The following is a 15,767-nucleotide window of genomic DNA, read 5'->3' on the forward strand; positions in this document are numbered from 1 at the left end:
TGAAACACAGGTCACAGGAGAAAGAAAACCATTCAGAGAATAAAGATTAGGAGAGTGTGGTAAATGTTCATCCAGGCAACAATAAATCTATAAAATGAAGGTAGTTTTGGTTTTCTTGTTCCCTTTTTATTTTAATGATACATGAAATTATATATATTATCTTAATCTTGGAGCTGTTCTTAGGAAGACAATTTGACAAAAATTCTAAGGAATTTTTAAGCACAAAAGTGTCAAATCCTATTCTCGATAGTGTATGACATACAACTGTTGTAATCTAATGCAAAATTTTTCAACAATATAATTTACAGTTAAAACATAAAAGTTTCAAATGTATATTATGACATAATTGGCCAATCAATTCTCAAGACATGACAACTGAGTCCAAATAAAGCATAATAAAAGAAAAAATACTTTAAGACCAAAGGAAAGCCAAAAAAATTTTTCTCTAAGTAACTTTAGTGGTAATTAACTTTTCTAATGTCCAATTTAAACATTTTACTGATTCCACGAACTCTGACCCATTATTTAGTAATACTCTCTAATCTTCTCACTCACCTAGCACAGGGCAGTGATCTCTGTAGAAAGAACCTCCCTTGGCATCCTGGACACATTTCAGATCAGACTAAGAAGAAAAGAAACCAGAAAAATCACCCATGAAACTTCAAATATGGCTCAATATCTGAAACAGGCAAAAATATTCATTCAGAACATACTCAAAACAGAAATCAAGAATAGTCTAGGTCAACAATCACACTAAACACTGCTTTCAAAAGTACTTGTAAAAACTAGAAACCTGATCTTCAGATAGGTCATATTTTATTTACTTTCAGCATTCTTTTAAAGCTCAAAATTAGAATGTCTGAATCTGGCTGGACACGTTGGCTCACGCCTGTAATCCTAGGACTTTGGGAGGCCGAAATGGGCGGATCACTTGAGGTCAGGAGTTCAAAACCAGCCTGGCCAACATGGTGAAACCCCATCTCTACTAAAAATACAAAAAAAAATTAGCCGTGTGTGCTGCTGGAAACCTGTAATCCTAGATGCTCAGGAGGCAGAGGCAGGAGAATCGCTTGAACCCGAGAGGCAGAGGTTGCAGTGAGCTGAGGTCACGCCACTGCACTCCAGCCCGGGCAACAGAGCAAGTTGACTCTGTCTCAAAAAATAAATAAATAAAATAAAATGTCTGAATCTTATTACATTAGACTAAAATATTTATAATTAATAAATATTAATTATAATAGTTTGAAAAACACATGTTAAAAAAGGACAACAAGTATCTATTATTGGAAATGTGCACAGCACATTCTTTTTTGTGTGTATGTGACAGAGTCTTGCTCTGTTGCCCAGGCTGGAGTACAGTGACTCACTGCAACCTCCGTCTCCTGAGTTTAAGCAATTCCCATGCCTCAGTCGCCTGAGCAGCTGGGGATTACAGGCATGCACCACCACGCCTGGCTAATTTTTGCATTTTTAGTACAGACACGGTTTCACCACATTGGCCAGGCTGATCTCAAACTCCTGGCTTCAAGTAATCCACCCACCTCAGCCTCCCAAAGTGCTGGGATTACAAGCGTGAGCCACCGCGCCCAGCCTTACATCAACTTTAGTCCTTACTTCGCCATAACCTGGTTAACTAACATTCCTTCCTACTTATCTTTTACAAGAAAACAAATTACTAAGTATCTGAACGGGGGAGGTAGCTGTGGTATAACTAAAAGTACAGAAAATGTGGGCTTAGAGGAAGAACCTTGTGTATACTGTGAAAATTCAGATGTGGATTTACTTAAAAGTGCCTAATAGTACAGGGGTATATAGTAGATGATTAGAACATCTTACCCTATCAAGGAAAGGAGCTCCTCTAATACATCTGCACATGCGCACCTGCACACACACACATGCATGTGCACACACACGCATACTCACACAGGACCCAACTCTTTTATAGCATCTTTTACTGTCACTGAATCCTGGTCAAAGAGACACAGGTGTCAAATTGGTTTTTGGGGATTTTTTTTTTTTTCTTTTTGAGACAGGGTCTCTCTCTGTTGCCCAGGCTGGAGTGCAATGGCACAATCACGGCTCACTGCAGCCTCGACCTCCTAGGGCTCAAGTGATCCTTCCACTTCCACCTCAGCCTCTCAAGTAGCTGGGACTACAGGTGCAAACCACCATACCCAGCTAACTTTTTTTATTGTTTGTAGAGACGTGGTTTTGCCACATTGCCCAGGTTGGTCTCAAACTCCTGGACTCAAGTGATCTACCTGCTTTAGCCTCCCATGGTGCTAGGATTACAGGTGTGGGCCACCACTCCCGGCTGTCAAATTGTTTTAATATAATACTCTACCCCAGCAATTTTACTTCTAGGAATCTATCCTAAGGAAATATACCCATAATGTACAAAGACATATATACAAGGATGCTTACTGACACACTGCTTGAAGCAGTAGGGGAAACAAAATCCAACCCAGGTACCCATCAAGAGAAATCTCATTAAATAAGTAATGGCACAACCACATACTCGGCCATGAATCTACATAAATAGCATTCATTTAAGTACCTGAGCACATATAGCACATAGGCTTCATTTGAAGAAAATTAATAATCAGTTGGAATCCTAAAAAATTGACAATTTAAAAACAGGCAGAGGCATGAAGAAAATGAAAAGCTGATAATCACTGCTATATACAATAATAAAAATTGGCAACTAAAGTATTTGTTTAAATTCACATGACTGGCTTTTAATATATAAGTGGAATAAATTGGTCAGCTGTAGTAGCTCATGCCAGTAGTCTCAGCATTATGGAAGGCCAAGGTGGGAGATCGCTTGGAACTCAGGAGTTAAAAACCAGTGTGGACAATATAGCAAGAACCTATTTCTATTAAAAATTTTTTAATATTAGTTGGGCATGGTGGCACACGCCTACAGTCCTAGCTACTCCAGAGGCTGAGGTGGGAGGTTTGTTTGAGCCCAGGAGTTCTGGGCGTCAGTGAACTATGATTGCACCACTGCACTCCAGCTTGAGTGACAGAGCAAGATCCTGTCTCTAAAAATAAATAAATAAGGCCGGGCGCGGTGGCTCACGCCTGTCATCCCAGCACTTTGGGAGACTGAGGCAGGTGGATCACGAGGTCAGGAGATCTAGACCATCCTGGCTAACACAGTGAAATCCCGTCTGTACTAAAAATGCAAAAAATTAGCCAGGCGTGGTGGTGGGCGCCTGTAGTCCCAGCTACTAGGGAGGCTGAGGCAGGAGAATGGCATGAACCCGGGAGCCGGAGCTTGCAGTGAGCCAAGATCAGGCCACTGCACTCCAGCCTGGGCGACAGAGACAGACTCTGTCTCAAAAAATAAACAAACAAATAAATAAATATAAAAAATAAATAAATAAATGGAAATAAGGGGACACTGGGATACTTTCTCCATTCCTAACAAGAACATGGACAGTTGATTTTAAAAAAGGAAATGTAAAGAATTCTTTGAATACAGAATGTATTCAAAATGAAAAGGATGTGAAAGGCATTAATATTTTGGCATTTATTTATTATACTGTATACATTAAATAGCAAGATCAACTTTTTTTGAGATACAGTCTCACTCTATCACCTAGACTGGAGTACAATGGTGTGATCTCGGCTCACTGAAAGCTCTACACCCCCACCCTCGTGGTTCGGGTGATTCTCGTGCCTCAGCCTCCCGAGTAGCTGGAATTACAGGCACATGCCATCAAACCCAGCTAACTTTTGTATTTTAGTAAAGACAGGGTTTTACCATGTTGGCCAGTGTGATCTCAAACTCCTGACCTCAAGTGATCCACCCACCTGGGCCTCCCAAAGTGCTGGGATTACAGGCGTGAGCCACCGTGCTGCCCAGCCAAGATCAGTGCTTGAACAATGGTCCATGAAATACAAAAACATAGGACAACTCATTGACTAAACCTCCATTATTTTTCTAAAAAGTAATTCCAGGGGTTTCTAAGTCAATCATTTTCAATTATCAACACTATACTTTAAAAAATATCAAGGGGTGGAGAGGAATCTCCTAAAAAATAATTTTAATATTTGTTGTAATTTGTACTTTTATATAAGCTACCAGAGCACAGAATACAAATATATCACAAAACCTCATTATAATACTGTCTTCCAGGTCCATCCATGCCAAGGAATGGTCTTACAGATGATTTCCAATCTTTTTGATAGATTTTCATAAATAAACCCCCTGGACTTAACACTGAAAATGGGTCACCTCTACACAACCAATATATAGTAAGGTACTCAAACATTAAACTAAAGGCAAATCATATTTACTATTAAATAGTTTAGAGAAACATAGTAAAAACGTAAAGGTTCTGACAAAGGGAGATGGCAAAGGAAAAATAATAAAAGAGCAGTAAGAGCTATTCACCCATCCAACATTTTCTTTCACCTGCTATGGTTCTTCACTACTTACCATGCCCTCAAAGCCAACTCTGTAAAGGTTCTTAGCACCATTATCCCAGAGGACATATGCTGCGCTATGTGGGCTTGATGCACTCCAGTCCTGGATTTCTGTTACCTAACAGAAGTTTTTGAGAAAATAAGTTTTTTACAGGGGAGGGAAGAGCTTAGTTATTTTAATTATTACATTTAAATCTTAAAAATCATTTCATCTAGCAACCTGTGTAACAGGATCATGAAAAATACTTATTTGCCAAATATGTCACTCCTAACAGTTAAATTATCATTAGAGCCATATTTTTCCAGAATTATAAGGTAATTTCTGAAACCACCATAGAAATTTTAAATCAAGAGGCTTGGGGATTACAGTGATAGATTATCAGAAAATAGAATTTGATAGAAAATTTAAAATATTTTTATTCTTAAAGGGATTCCTTTAAGAACAGTTTTTTGTTTTTTTGTTTTTGAGATGGAATCTCGCTCTTGTCGCCTGGGCTGGAGTGCAGCAGTGCGATACTGGCTCAATGCAACCTCCGCCTCCCGGGTTCAAGCTTCTCCTGCCTCAGCCTCCTGAGTAGCTGAGATTACAGATGCCTGTCACCACGCCTGGCTAATTTTTGTACTTTTAGTAGAGATGGGGTTTCACCATGTTGGCCAGGGTGGTCTCGAACTCCTGACCTCAGGTGATCTGCCAGTCTCGGCCTCCCAAAGTGCTGGGATTACAGGTGTGAGCTACTACGCCTGGCAAGAACAGTATATTCTTTTAAGCCCATAACTCAATATGAAATTTAAAATCTCTGTAAAATACTCAAAATGATTCAAGATAAACCTTTTTGGTCAGCTAAAAGTTAACAAGCACAAAGCTTGCAGTTGCAGGCCACCTAAGCTAAAATGGCACGCCTACCATGGAAACCCAGACACCATCTCCAAGCCCCACACCCAACTAGTCTGATTCTTGAATTCACTGGATAAAAAAAAAAAAAAATACTGGGGTTGCCATTACTTTAAGGCCTAGAATCACATACAGGTTGAGTTTACTTATCTGAAATGATTAGGACAAGAAATGTTTTAGATTTCAAATTTTTTCAGATTTTGAAATATCTGGCCGGGCGCGGTGGCTCAAGCCTGTAATCCCAGCACTTTGGGAGGCCGAGGCGGGCGGATCACGAGGTCAGGAGATCGAGACCATCCTGGCTAACACGGTGAAACCCCGTCTCTACTAAAAATACAAAAAATTAGCCGGGCGTGTTGGCGGGCGCCTGTGGTCCCACCTACTCGGGAGGCTGAGGCAGGAGAATGGCATGAACCCGGGAGGCGGAGCTTGCAGTGAGCCGAGATCGCGCCACTGCACTCCAGCCTAGGGGACAGAGCAAGACTCCGTCTCAAAAAAAAAAAAAAAAAAAAAAGAAAAGAAATATCTGCACTGTACTTAGAACATCCCAAATCCAAAAATCTGAAATTCTAAATGCTCCAGTGAGCATTTCCTTTGAGTACCATGTCAGTGCTCAAGAAGTTTCAGATTTTGGAGTATTTCGGGTTTCAGATTTTTTTATTTGGAATGTTCAACCTGTACACAAAAATGACAAATAGCATTAAACTTGGACCTTCTCAAGTAAATCTGACTACAGCAAAGAGTGGGAAGCTGCACACATGCAATTCAGATTACTCTTCTCCATCTTGATACTTACAATCGCAACCATCCTTCATAGTTACTTAGAATGACAGGCTGAAGTATAACTTTTAAGGTATACACTTAAAAACTATTACTTTAAATAAGATATATAATGACCATTCTTTTTCATCCTGTACTAAAGAAATAGTTTTGCAAGCCAGGTATTTTATGATGTATTTGTGGAAATAAAAAGGTTTTATGTTTAAGATCTGATGAATCACTTGAAACATATTTTAAATTGTTGGTAATTTAGTCCATTTATTCTTTTAAATTTTGAAACACATTACACATTATAAAATATAGCATATGTAAATTTTTTTTTTTTTTTTTTTTTTTTTTGCTCTTGTCACCCAGGCTGGAGTGCAATGGCACGATCTCAGCTCACTGCAACCTTCGCTTCCTGGGTTCAAGTGGTTCTCCTGACTCAGCCTCCCAAGTAGCTGGGATTACAGGCGCCCACCACCACGCCTGGCTAATTTTTGTTTGTTTGTTTTTTTTTTAAGTAGAGATGGGGTTTCACCATGTTGACCAGGCTGGTCTCAAACTCCTCATCTTGTGATCCGCCTACCTCAGCCTCCCAAAGCATATGTAAACTTTAAGCAATAAAAAAATAAACTGAACACCCAGTAATTATTACCCAACCTAAGAAAAAAAAATATAACCAGTACTTTTCAAGTCCCCTATGTCCATCTCATCAATCCCATCCTCCTGCCTTCCATTAGAGGTAACTACCATCCTGAAGTTAGAGTCCACCATTTACCTTAATTTGCTTTATGATTCCTGCTCAACTAACCACTACATAACCTTCTAAAGTAACAGTTTCTAGCACTCGAAGGTAAAACATGCAATCTGCAGCAAAAAGTTCCTTCTGATTCTAATAAATTCAGATTCAACTTCATTTGTTTTAAAAAATGTGATGCTATATTAAGTCTGTATTTTACAGGATGAGTAAAAATCATTTGACTAGCTAAAAAACAAAGATAAATTTTGTTTAAATCAAATTTACTTTGAATTTCAAATTACTTGAAATAGAAGAAAGTTCATTAGTCAAGCTCCAAATCATTAAATGAAATTCCTTCATTTGTTAATATGGCTTGATTTATTATTGAGGGGGAAACAAAGTGGAAGGCATAAGAAAATAACTACAGTAATTTCACATGCAAGGAACAGCTGCTAAAACCATTAGGTATAATGTTGCCAAGAAACTCTGTAAAGGATACATCTGACAAAAATTTGCACCTGTTCATCAATCTCAACATCACTAATAGCAGAATAATCAGACTTTTTATGTGCCCCTTTATGTGATACAATAAAAAATACACAGCATCACATATGAGGTATGTTTGCCAAAATAAAATTGAACCTGAATCTATCTAATCAAGCCTCTAGATCTAACAACTAATTTATAGGAAATACAAAGATTAAAAGAACAAGTTAAAGAAGTTAAAGAATACTATAAAGAATCAATTGGCCAAATAGAATCTGGTTTCTTCAACAAATAAATGGTATTTTTTTAAGTTAATAATTGTTGAAGTTGGGTATGAGTGCATGGTAATTTATCATACTATACTTTCTACTCAAGTGTATGTCTGAAATACTCCATAATAAAGAGTTTAAAAAAAAAAAACAAATATGATCTAGTATACTTAATCATATTTGTAAAACAAACAGCTTTAAAAGACTAACATGTATAGCAAGACTTAAGATGCCCTTTAAGAATAGGCTGGGCGCAGTGGCTCATGCCTGCAGCACTTTGGGAGGCGGAGGCAGGAGGATCACTTGAACCCAGGAGTTCAAGACCAGCCCGGGCAACACAGCAAGACTCCATCTCTAATATATATATTAAAAAAATAAAAAGGAAGAATACACTACATACAATTAACGTGGGTTACATCAGGGGAGTGGGATAAAGCATCCAGCACTGAAGGGAAAAAAGGGATAACTTTCTTCATTCACATACATAGGCCAAAACAAAAAAGTCAGACAACAGAAGTTACATTTGGTCTTAAACAATGTGCTTAACAATGTTACTCTAAGGATTTATTTTATGAAGTTCCCTCACTTGGAGTCACATGTACAAGATGGTTTCATTTCTTTTTCTTCGTTTTGTTCTTTTCGTTTGTTTGTTTTGAGATGGAGTCTCACTCTGTCACCCAGGGTGGAGTGCAGTGGCACAATCTTGGCTCACTGCTACCTCTGCCTCCCAGGTTCAAGTGATTCTCCTGCCTCAGCCTCCCTAGTAGCTGGGACTATAGGCGTGTACCACCACGCCTGGCTAATTTTTGTATTTTTAGTGGAGACAGGGTCTCACCATGTTGGCCAGGCTAGTCTCAAACTCCTGACCTCAAATGATCCACCCACCTCAGCCTCCCAAAGTGCTGGGATTACAGGTGTGAGCTACCATGCCTGGCCCTCATTTTGTTCTTAAAACACATGTGTTAAATCAAAGCAAACCAAAAATGTAACAGAATGACTCAAAGCCTCAAGAATGCCTTCTTTTATCCCAAAAAAGTGTCAATACAGTAAAAAACAGGAAGTTCCATTTATGTGGCTTCAAACAGCAAATGCCTTCAAAAGCTGATGAGGAAAGATGACTTCCAACCCCCTCTGACCATATAATTAACTATGAGGAAGAATATACAGTCAATTAAAATTTGACTTCTCACATACTCTTTCAAAAGAAGTTACTAGAATGTGTGTCCTACCAAAAGAGACAGTAAGCTAAGTGAGATGATCTAATGGGATAGAGAAAACATGAGATCCAGCCAGGAAAAGAAGCAAAGGCATCTTTGTTCATCACAGGGCTTTAAAGGAGCTTCCAGGATGACTGCTGGACACCAGGCATGGAAGGTGACCCGTCCAGATTGCAGCTGTGTAATTATGTGGTGGCCAAACAAGTTGAAGGCTCTTGTCCCTACTGCCACTATACCGTTTTTATTCAACTGTGGACACACTGCCCAAGTGAGCCTGACTCACGTTCTCCAAGTGTACTTGGCTTATTTGGATTATGTAATGATGACATTCCCACTCTCCTCTTCACTTCCATTCCCTGCCACCTAGATCAGCTGAGGTCTCTCATTTCACCACACAGAATATTCTGCTTTGACCTACTCCTAAAACTCTGAGCCCACTATGCTATCTGGAAAGGATTACAGAGGTAGGTGGGCTCAATAACAGCATAATTGCCCACTGCCCCTCAGAAACAGGTCTTTGAGGGAAGAGAATATAAAACAAGTCAATTCAAATGAAATTTGAATAGCAGGAAAGTTGAGGACATGAGATACTGCACAGGGAGGGACTGGCCCAAATGCGTTCAGAAAAGCATGCTAGGTAACAAAATGACAATATGAAACCTGAAGGTGGGAAGGTAAAACCTACCTAATGACCCTCTAAGGAATATCAATGCTTACAAAAAGCAAGAACAATCTTTTTACTTCCAGAGAAAAAAGAAATCAAGATTTTAAAAACCGCTACTGGCATAGAAAACAATGGACCAAGAAATTCATTTATAGTAGTAATAAAAAGCTTCTGAACATATAATACTCTAGAATACACAATGAATTCAGAAAAACACTGTACCTTTCCCCTACGTCCATTTCCTCCATCTTGATCTTCCCACTGCCAGTCCACTCCTCGCACCACTCTGGCACCTGCAAAGATTCCTCTGGCTGTAATCTTCTTAGATTTCCTACGAGACTCTAACAGAACCCTAAAAATAAAATTATTTATTTTCAAGTTTATATAAAAATAGGTAACAATAATTTACTTTTTAAAACAAAATTATAAAAACGTTATTTTGAAAGTAAAAAGATTCTTCATTGTTCTGGTTACTACCATAATAGCATGATACAGGAATACCTTTTATTTACCACAGGTGATGATGATGATGGCAGTAGTAGTTGTAATAATAATCACAACTAATTTTTACTGAGCTTTTATTATATAATATGTAAAAGCACTTGCATAGGAGTAAAGTGTGTTACACTTCTTAAGAGAAAGTTATCGCTATATTATCCACTTTATCAATGAGGAAACTGAGTCTCAAAGAAGTAATGTGCCCAAGGCCACAAAAGTTAAAATGTAATGGACTCCACATACGATCCTAGTCTAAGCATTTCAGGGTATCAGGGTATCACCATACTCTTCACTATTGTAGAGGTGGCAAACTCAAATCTCTATAGCTTCCAGGTGAGTAATATAAATGACAGCCCAAGAAAGACAGCACTACAATGGCAAATGGCACTTGACCTCAGACTTGGGAAGATAACAGGGAATGGCAGGGACTTTGGTTGACTCAAAAGCATCATCAGTCTAAAGGGTCCAGTCTAAAGGGCTCCATTGCTTCAACAAACTGTTGCCAAGAACAAACATAAGCCCAGTATTGACAGTCTTCTGTATTGGGAGGAGGTGGTGGGGGGAGCAGGGTGTTATACGAATCCATCAACATATTTTTGTGTGAAATCACCTGTTTTTAAAAATTAGCCATTATTCTTGCCAGGCGTGGTGGCTCACGTCTGTAATTCCAGCACTTTGGGAGGCTGAGGCGGGTGGATCACGAGGTCAGGAGATCGAGACCATCCTGGCTAACACGGTGAAACCTTGTCTCTACTAAAAATACAAAAAATTAGCTGGGCGTGGTGGCGGGTGCCTGTAGTCCCAGCTACTCGGGAAGCTGAGGCAGAAGAATGGCGTGAACCCGGGAGGCGGAGGTTGCAGTGAGCCAAGATTGCGCCACTGCACTCCAGCCTGGGCGACAGAGAGAGACTCCGTCTCAAAAAAAAAAAAAAAAAACTAGCCATTATTCAAAAATTTAAGAGTATTATATTGATATGATTTGACTGTGTCCCCACCCAAATCTCATCTTGAACTGTAGTTCCCATAATTCCCACATGTCGTGGCAGGGACCCGGTGGGAGGTAACTTAATCATGGGAGCGGTTACCTCCATGCTGTTCTCTTGATAGTGATTTCTCAGGAGATCTAATGATTTTAATAAGGGGCTTTCCCCCCTTTTTTGCTCAGCACTTCTCCTTGATGCTGCCATGTGAAGAAGGGCGTGTTTGCTTCCCCTTCCACCCTGATTGTAAGTTTCCTGAGGCCTCCCCAGCCATGCTGAACTGTGAGTCAATTAAACCTCTTTCCTTTATAAATTACCCGGTCTCAGATATTTCTTCATAGCAGTATGAAAATGGATTAATATATGTATGTATCAGTAAAATACATCTGTGGTCTGGATTTTACCTATACTAACCTGTTCTCACAGTACTACATACTTAACAGAAGATTATGAACCTTGATAAAGATTCTACACTCAAGTATCTGGTCCAGCTTGGTTCTCCAAGACCATGTATCCATATTGTTCTACATCTTTCTCATTCACATGATCAGAAAGGTTTGGAGATTTTTGTTTTGTTTTTCTAATTTTATTTCATTGTTCTATTCTTTTCATTTATTTACTTATTTTAATAGAGATGAGGTCTTACTATGCTGTCCAGGGTGGACTTGAATGGCTGGCCTCAAGTAATCCTCCCACCTCAGGCTTCCCAAAGTGCTGGAATTAAAGGCATGAGCCACCACGCCTAGCCTTATTCATTTTTACAATGTCTTTATTATTCCTTAATTTTAATTGCAAACAAAAGACAAAAATAACCAATTTGTTCAAAATTACTCAGTTAATAAGTGGCACAATTATGATCTACACCAAGAGTCTGACTCCAAAATCTATTTATCTACTCCTACTCCTAGCTGCCTCCCTATGACTGGCTGGATTCTTGCTCGTTTGCATTATCTGTATCTACATGAGAAGATCCCATCACCTAAAACTCTGCACCCATTAACAATGAATACTCCTCTCTCATTGCTCCTAAGACACTTAATACATATCTCTAACACAGTCTAAAACGTCACATGATAATCACTGACTCATTATTTCCTTTAATTTGTAAACTCCTTAAGAATACTATGTGTCTTATTTATCTTCTAGTGTCCATAAACATAGTAGATGCCGTATAGTCCTAATAAATGCCTATTGACTCAATCAGTGGGCCCTACCATTCATCTGATATCAATTAACAGACTAGAAGGCATAGTGAGAAGAAAATAATTGGTATCTTTTTGGATGCCCTTGTATTTCCAAATGTACAGTAGTGCTAACCCTCTAAGCCAGAGAAAGAATAGCCCAGATTACCTTGGAAAAGTACAGACAGCTCCATCTTCAAAGAGCTCTTCTCTTGTTATATGGCAGATTTGGTCCACCTCTATCCTACTATTTGGTACCTCCTGTTACTAAACCAACTGTCAGAAGCTATTTGTTAATCCTATTTTTAAGGCCTAGAAGTACATAACTTGAATACAAACAAAAACCCTGGGTTGAAGAAAACAGGGGTTCTCCCTACCTCTCACTTCCTGGTGTAGTAATTCGGTAAAAGCGATGTCTTAAGTGATGTTTATCTCCATGATAACACACTGTGCACAAATCATAATTTGTACACTCTGCACATTTCCATCGAATGCCAATGATTGGTTGCTGGCGGCAGGTATCACACATGGTTCCATCATGCTTGATGCCTATTAAAACAAGGACACACGCTCAGATTAATCACACATTGTATTTATTTGAATATTATTCCTTGGGGGAAAAAAATAAGAACAGAACATTTTACAAGATATTCTAATAAATTAGGAAATAACACTTCAAATTTAACACATATAGCTTCAAGATAATGGATCTCAACTATTTTAATCAATGCGAATTATAGTATTTTCCCTCTGCTCCCTTTTTCATTAGTAAGAACACATCTCAGTAACTCTTTCCTCGCTCTCATCCACAAACCAGAACTTAAGTTCAGCACAGAGAAAGAAAGAATCCTTTATCACTAAGGAGATGTTTCAAACTACAAAACCTCAGAAATCTTTGAAAGAATTTTCAACTATTTTCTAGGTAAACAATTACTCCAAAAGAAAAGACCATTTTGCCTTCATGATATCATAGAAACAAATTATCAATTAACTTAAGCATTTACCACCCTTAGATATTGACAAGTTTTTCCCATAGTCAAGAAAATTTAGAAAATGATTAGGAAGCAAGTTTCCCTATTTTAAAGGAAACACTATACTATAGTGGGGTTTTATCCCCTTAGGGAACAAGAAACAATAAGCTCTAGAAAAAATAAACACTTGGTAAAATGACCTCCACTAAAATTAATCACATGGATGAATAAGACAGACATTAGAACTATAAAAGGTACCAATATAAGTAATGAAAACAGCCTTCATTTTCAGGTGAAATAATTGGGGGTAATACTCCTTTACTATTCTATTGTTATATTAATATCACTTGTTCAATAAATAAAAACTAGGATTTTTTTTTTCAACAATGTGTGGCTTGTCAACATCAGTGTCACTACTTTATAAACACATCCTGGATGGTCAAGCTCAATGCTGACCAAGCAAGGGCTGTATTATCTGTCCAAAAGTGACACTCTCCTGGATTCAAGTTCTGACTCCATCTGTATTTGCTTTTATGTCCTTGAAAAGGTCGTTTTATCCGAAGTATTTATGTATAAAATAATGTAGTTGTTCTTTTTTTTTTTTTTTTTTTCCCAAAATAACTGGAGGGAGGCAGAGGGGAAGTAAAGTGGGATTTAGGTCAAACAAGATTAGCTGTGCTGAAGTTGGGTCATGGGTACATGGGAGTTCATTATATTATCTTCCTCTTTGTATTCATTTAGAACATTTCCATAATTAAATAGAAGAAAGAAGCCCTTTCATTCTCACAACCTCAGTCCCCTTTGGAGAATGTAATATTTCTTTAAAGGTGAGACAACGTGTTCTAAAAATCAAATAACATGCTACATATGTAAAAACTAGAGTACGAAAGTGGCCATATTACTAATATAATACACTATTGCTACTTCCCAATAAGAAGGAAAAAAAACACCTTATGTTACTCATTTTCTATATTCAGATAACCAGATTCTAAACAAAGGGCCAAACTTGAGTGTATGCCTGTTTTGAGGGAAAGGGAGGGGAGGGGCAAGGATCAGGAAGGAAGAGGGAGGGAAGGCAGGAAGGAGGGAAGCAGGGAAGGAAGGAGGAAGGGAACGAACACCTGAAAGAATTGGGATACCTACGGACTACAAAAAAGCCTGATACCCCAACATCAAATATGTTTTATGTGCAATCCTTCTGCAGTCTCCTGTCACATAAATGCTTGACTGTAGGGACAGAAGACAGTGGACATGAGTGGCTACTGATTCATTCAGAACTATCTCTTTATTCCTACTGCAGGCATGCCCTCTGCTGCTTTCAAGTATCACTCTTAGAGCCATGTTCATGCCACTGCACTCCAGCCGGGGCAACTAAGAAAGACTCTAACTCAAAAAAATAAAAAAATAAAAAATCACTCCTGCTGCAGTGTGGAGAAAACAGGTATGAAAAAAGTAAAAGTGGCTAGAGAAAGGGAGTCAGGTTAAAAGAAGTTAGCAGCAGTCCAGCTAAGATAATGGTAGCTTAAATTAGGGTGCTGACAGTAGAAATTGAGAGAAATGGGTTCCAGAGATATTTAGGGCTGGGTAGCTATGGGTCAGAAGACAAAAGATGTAGAGGATATAAATGAGAAAGTCTAAATGAGAACATTCAAGAGAAAACAGGTTAAGTATTAGAGATATTTAGCAATTAAACAGTAAAATAAACTGAAATCTAGAACTGCTCTGCTTAAAAACAAGAAGGGAGTCACCAACAACAAATAAGAATATCTAATCAAAAAATACAAGCTCAGGTCTCCATTGATAGAAACTCGCCTGAGAAACTAAACAGGAAAAAAAAATCAGGAAAAGTTCCACAGAAATGATGGACGAGTAGATCTTTCTAAGAAAGGAAGAAACCACAGAAAAGCAGAGTATGTTCAATGAACCAGGAACAACTTTGCTTAGCAGAAACATGCAATACAGCCAGAGACTTGGAGATAAATTATAGAGTCAGGCTAGAAATTAACAAGATCAGACATGATTTCTAACCTGTATACAATACAGTATTTAAACTGCTACCTCAAATGGTAAAAACAAGCGTATGTGATTTAAGAATTTACTTGTATAACTTACTATCCACTTAATATTCAAAATCAACTTAAATACTCTGGGACCAATATTCTCATCTATAAATTAAGAAAACACTTCCTTTCACATGGAAAGAGACATTGTGAGGCTAAATTGTTAGAAACTCCTAGAAACAGAAACTTCATTTAAAAAAAAAAAAAAGAAAACAAAGTGATAGGTAAACATACTTTGAAAAATTTTAAAGCAAAATATACATATAAAGAATTATACTGCACTTAACTTCATCTTAATATAGATTTAGTAAATGCACTAGTCATCTATTTAAATATCATAATCAGAATCATCACCTATCCCAGACAAATTTTGCAATACTTATACAGAAATCAAAGAGCTTAATAAAAGTTTAAATTTTTCAGAGACTGTATATGGGAAACATTTAATTATTCATCTGTGAATTAAAAGATTAAAATAAACTTCTAAATAGCAATTATATACCATATTACTAAAGTAACTAAAGTAATTTGAAAGTTGGTTTCTGTAAAGATTTGCTTAGGTTCCTTCCCGTTTTTGTTTGTTTTTAGTTTAAAGTGATATACATGGCATCTCT

The 15,767-nt window shown here is 38.0% G+C and overlaps 1 protein-coding gene across 1 annotated transcript in view; it reads right to left on the reverse strand.

The window, feature by feature from the left end:
• Window positions 1-15,767, reverse strand: part of MIB1 (mindbomb E3 ubiquitin protein ligase 1) — a 136,404-nt gene that overhangs the window by 97,063 nt on the left and 23,574 nt on the right. The window contains exons 2-5 of the mRNA XM_030810655.1: window positions 12,500-12,671; window positions 9,686-9,815; window positions 4,448-4,552; window positions 556-622 (exon numbers count right to left, since the gene is read on the reverse strand). Coding sequence (XP_030666515.1) covers window positions 556-622; window positions 4,448-4,552; window positions 9,686-9,815; window positions 12,500-12,671 — 474 coding nt within the window. The remainder of the gene's footprint in view (window positions 1-555; window positions 623-4,447; window positions 4,553-9,685; window positions 9,816-12,499; window positions 12,672-15,767) is intronic.

This window comes from Nomascus leucogenys, chromosome 4, assembly GCF_006542625.1.
Source record: "Nomascus leucogenys isolate Asia chromosome 4, Asia_NLE_v1, whole genome shotgun sequence".
NCBI classification, from domain to species: Eukaryota; Metazoa; Chordata; class Mammalia; order Primates; family Hylobatidae; genus Nomascus; species Nomascus leucogenys.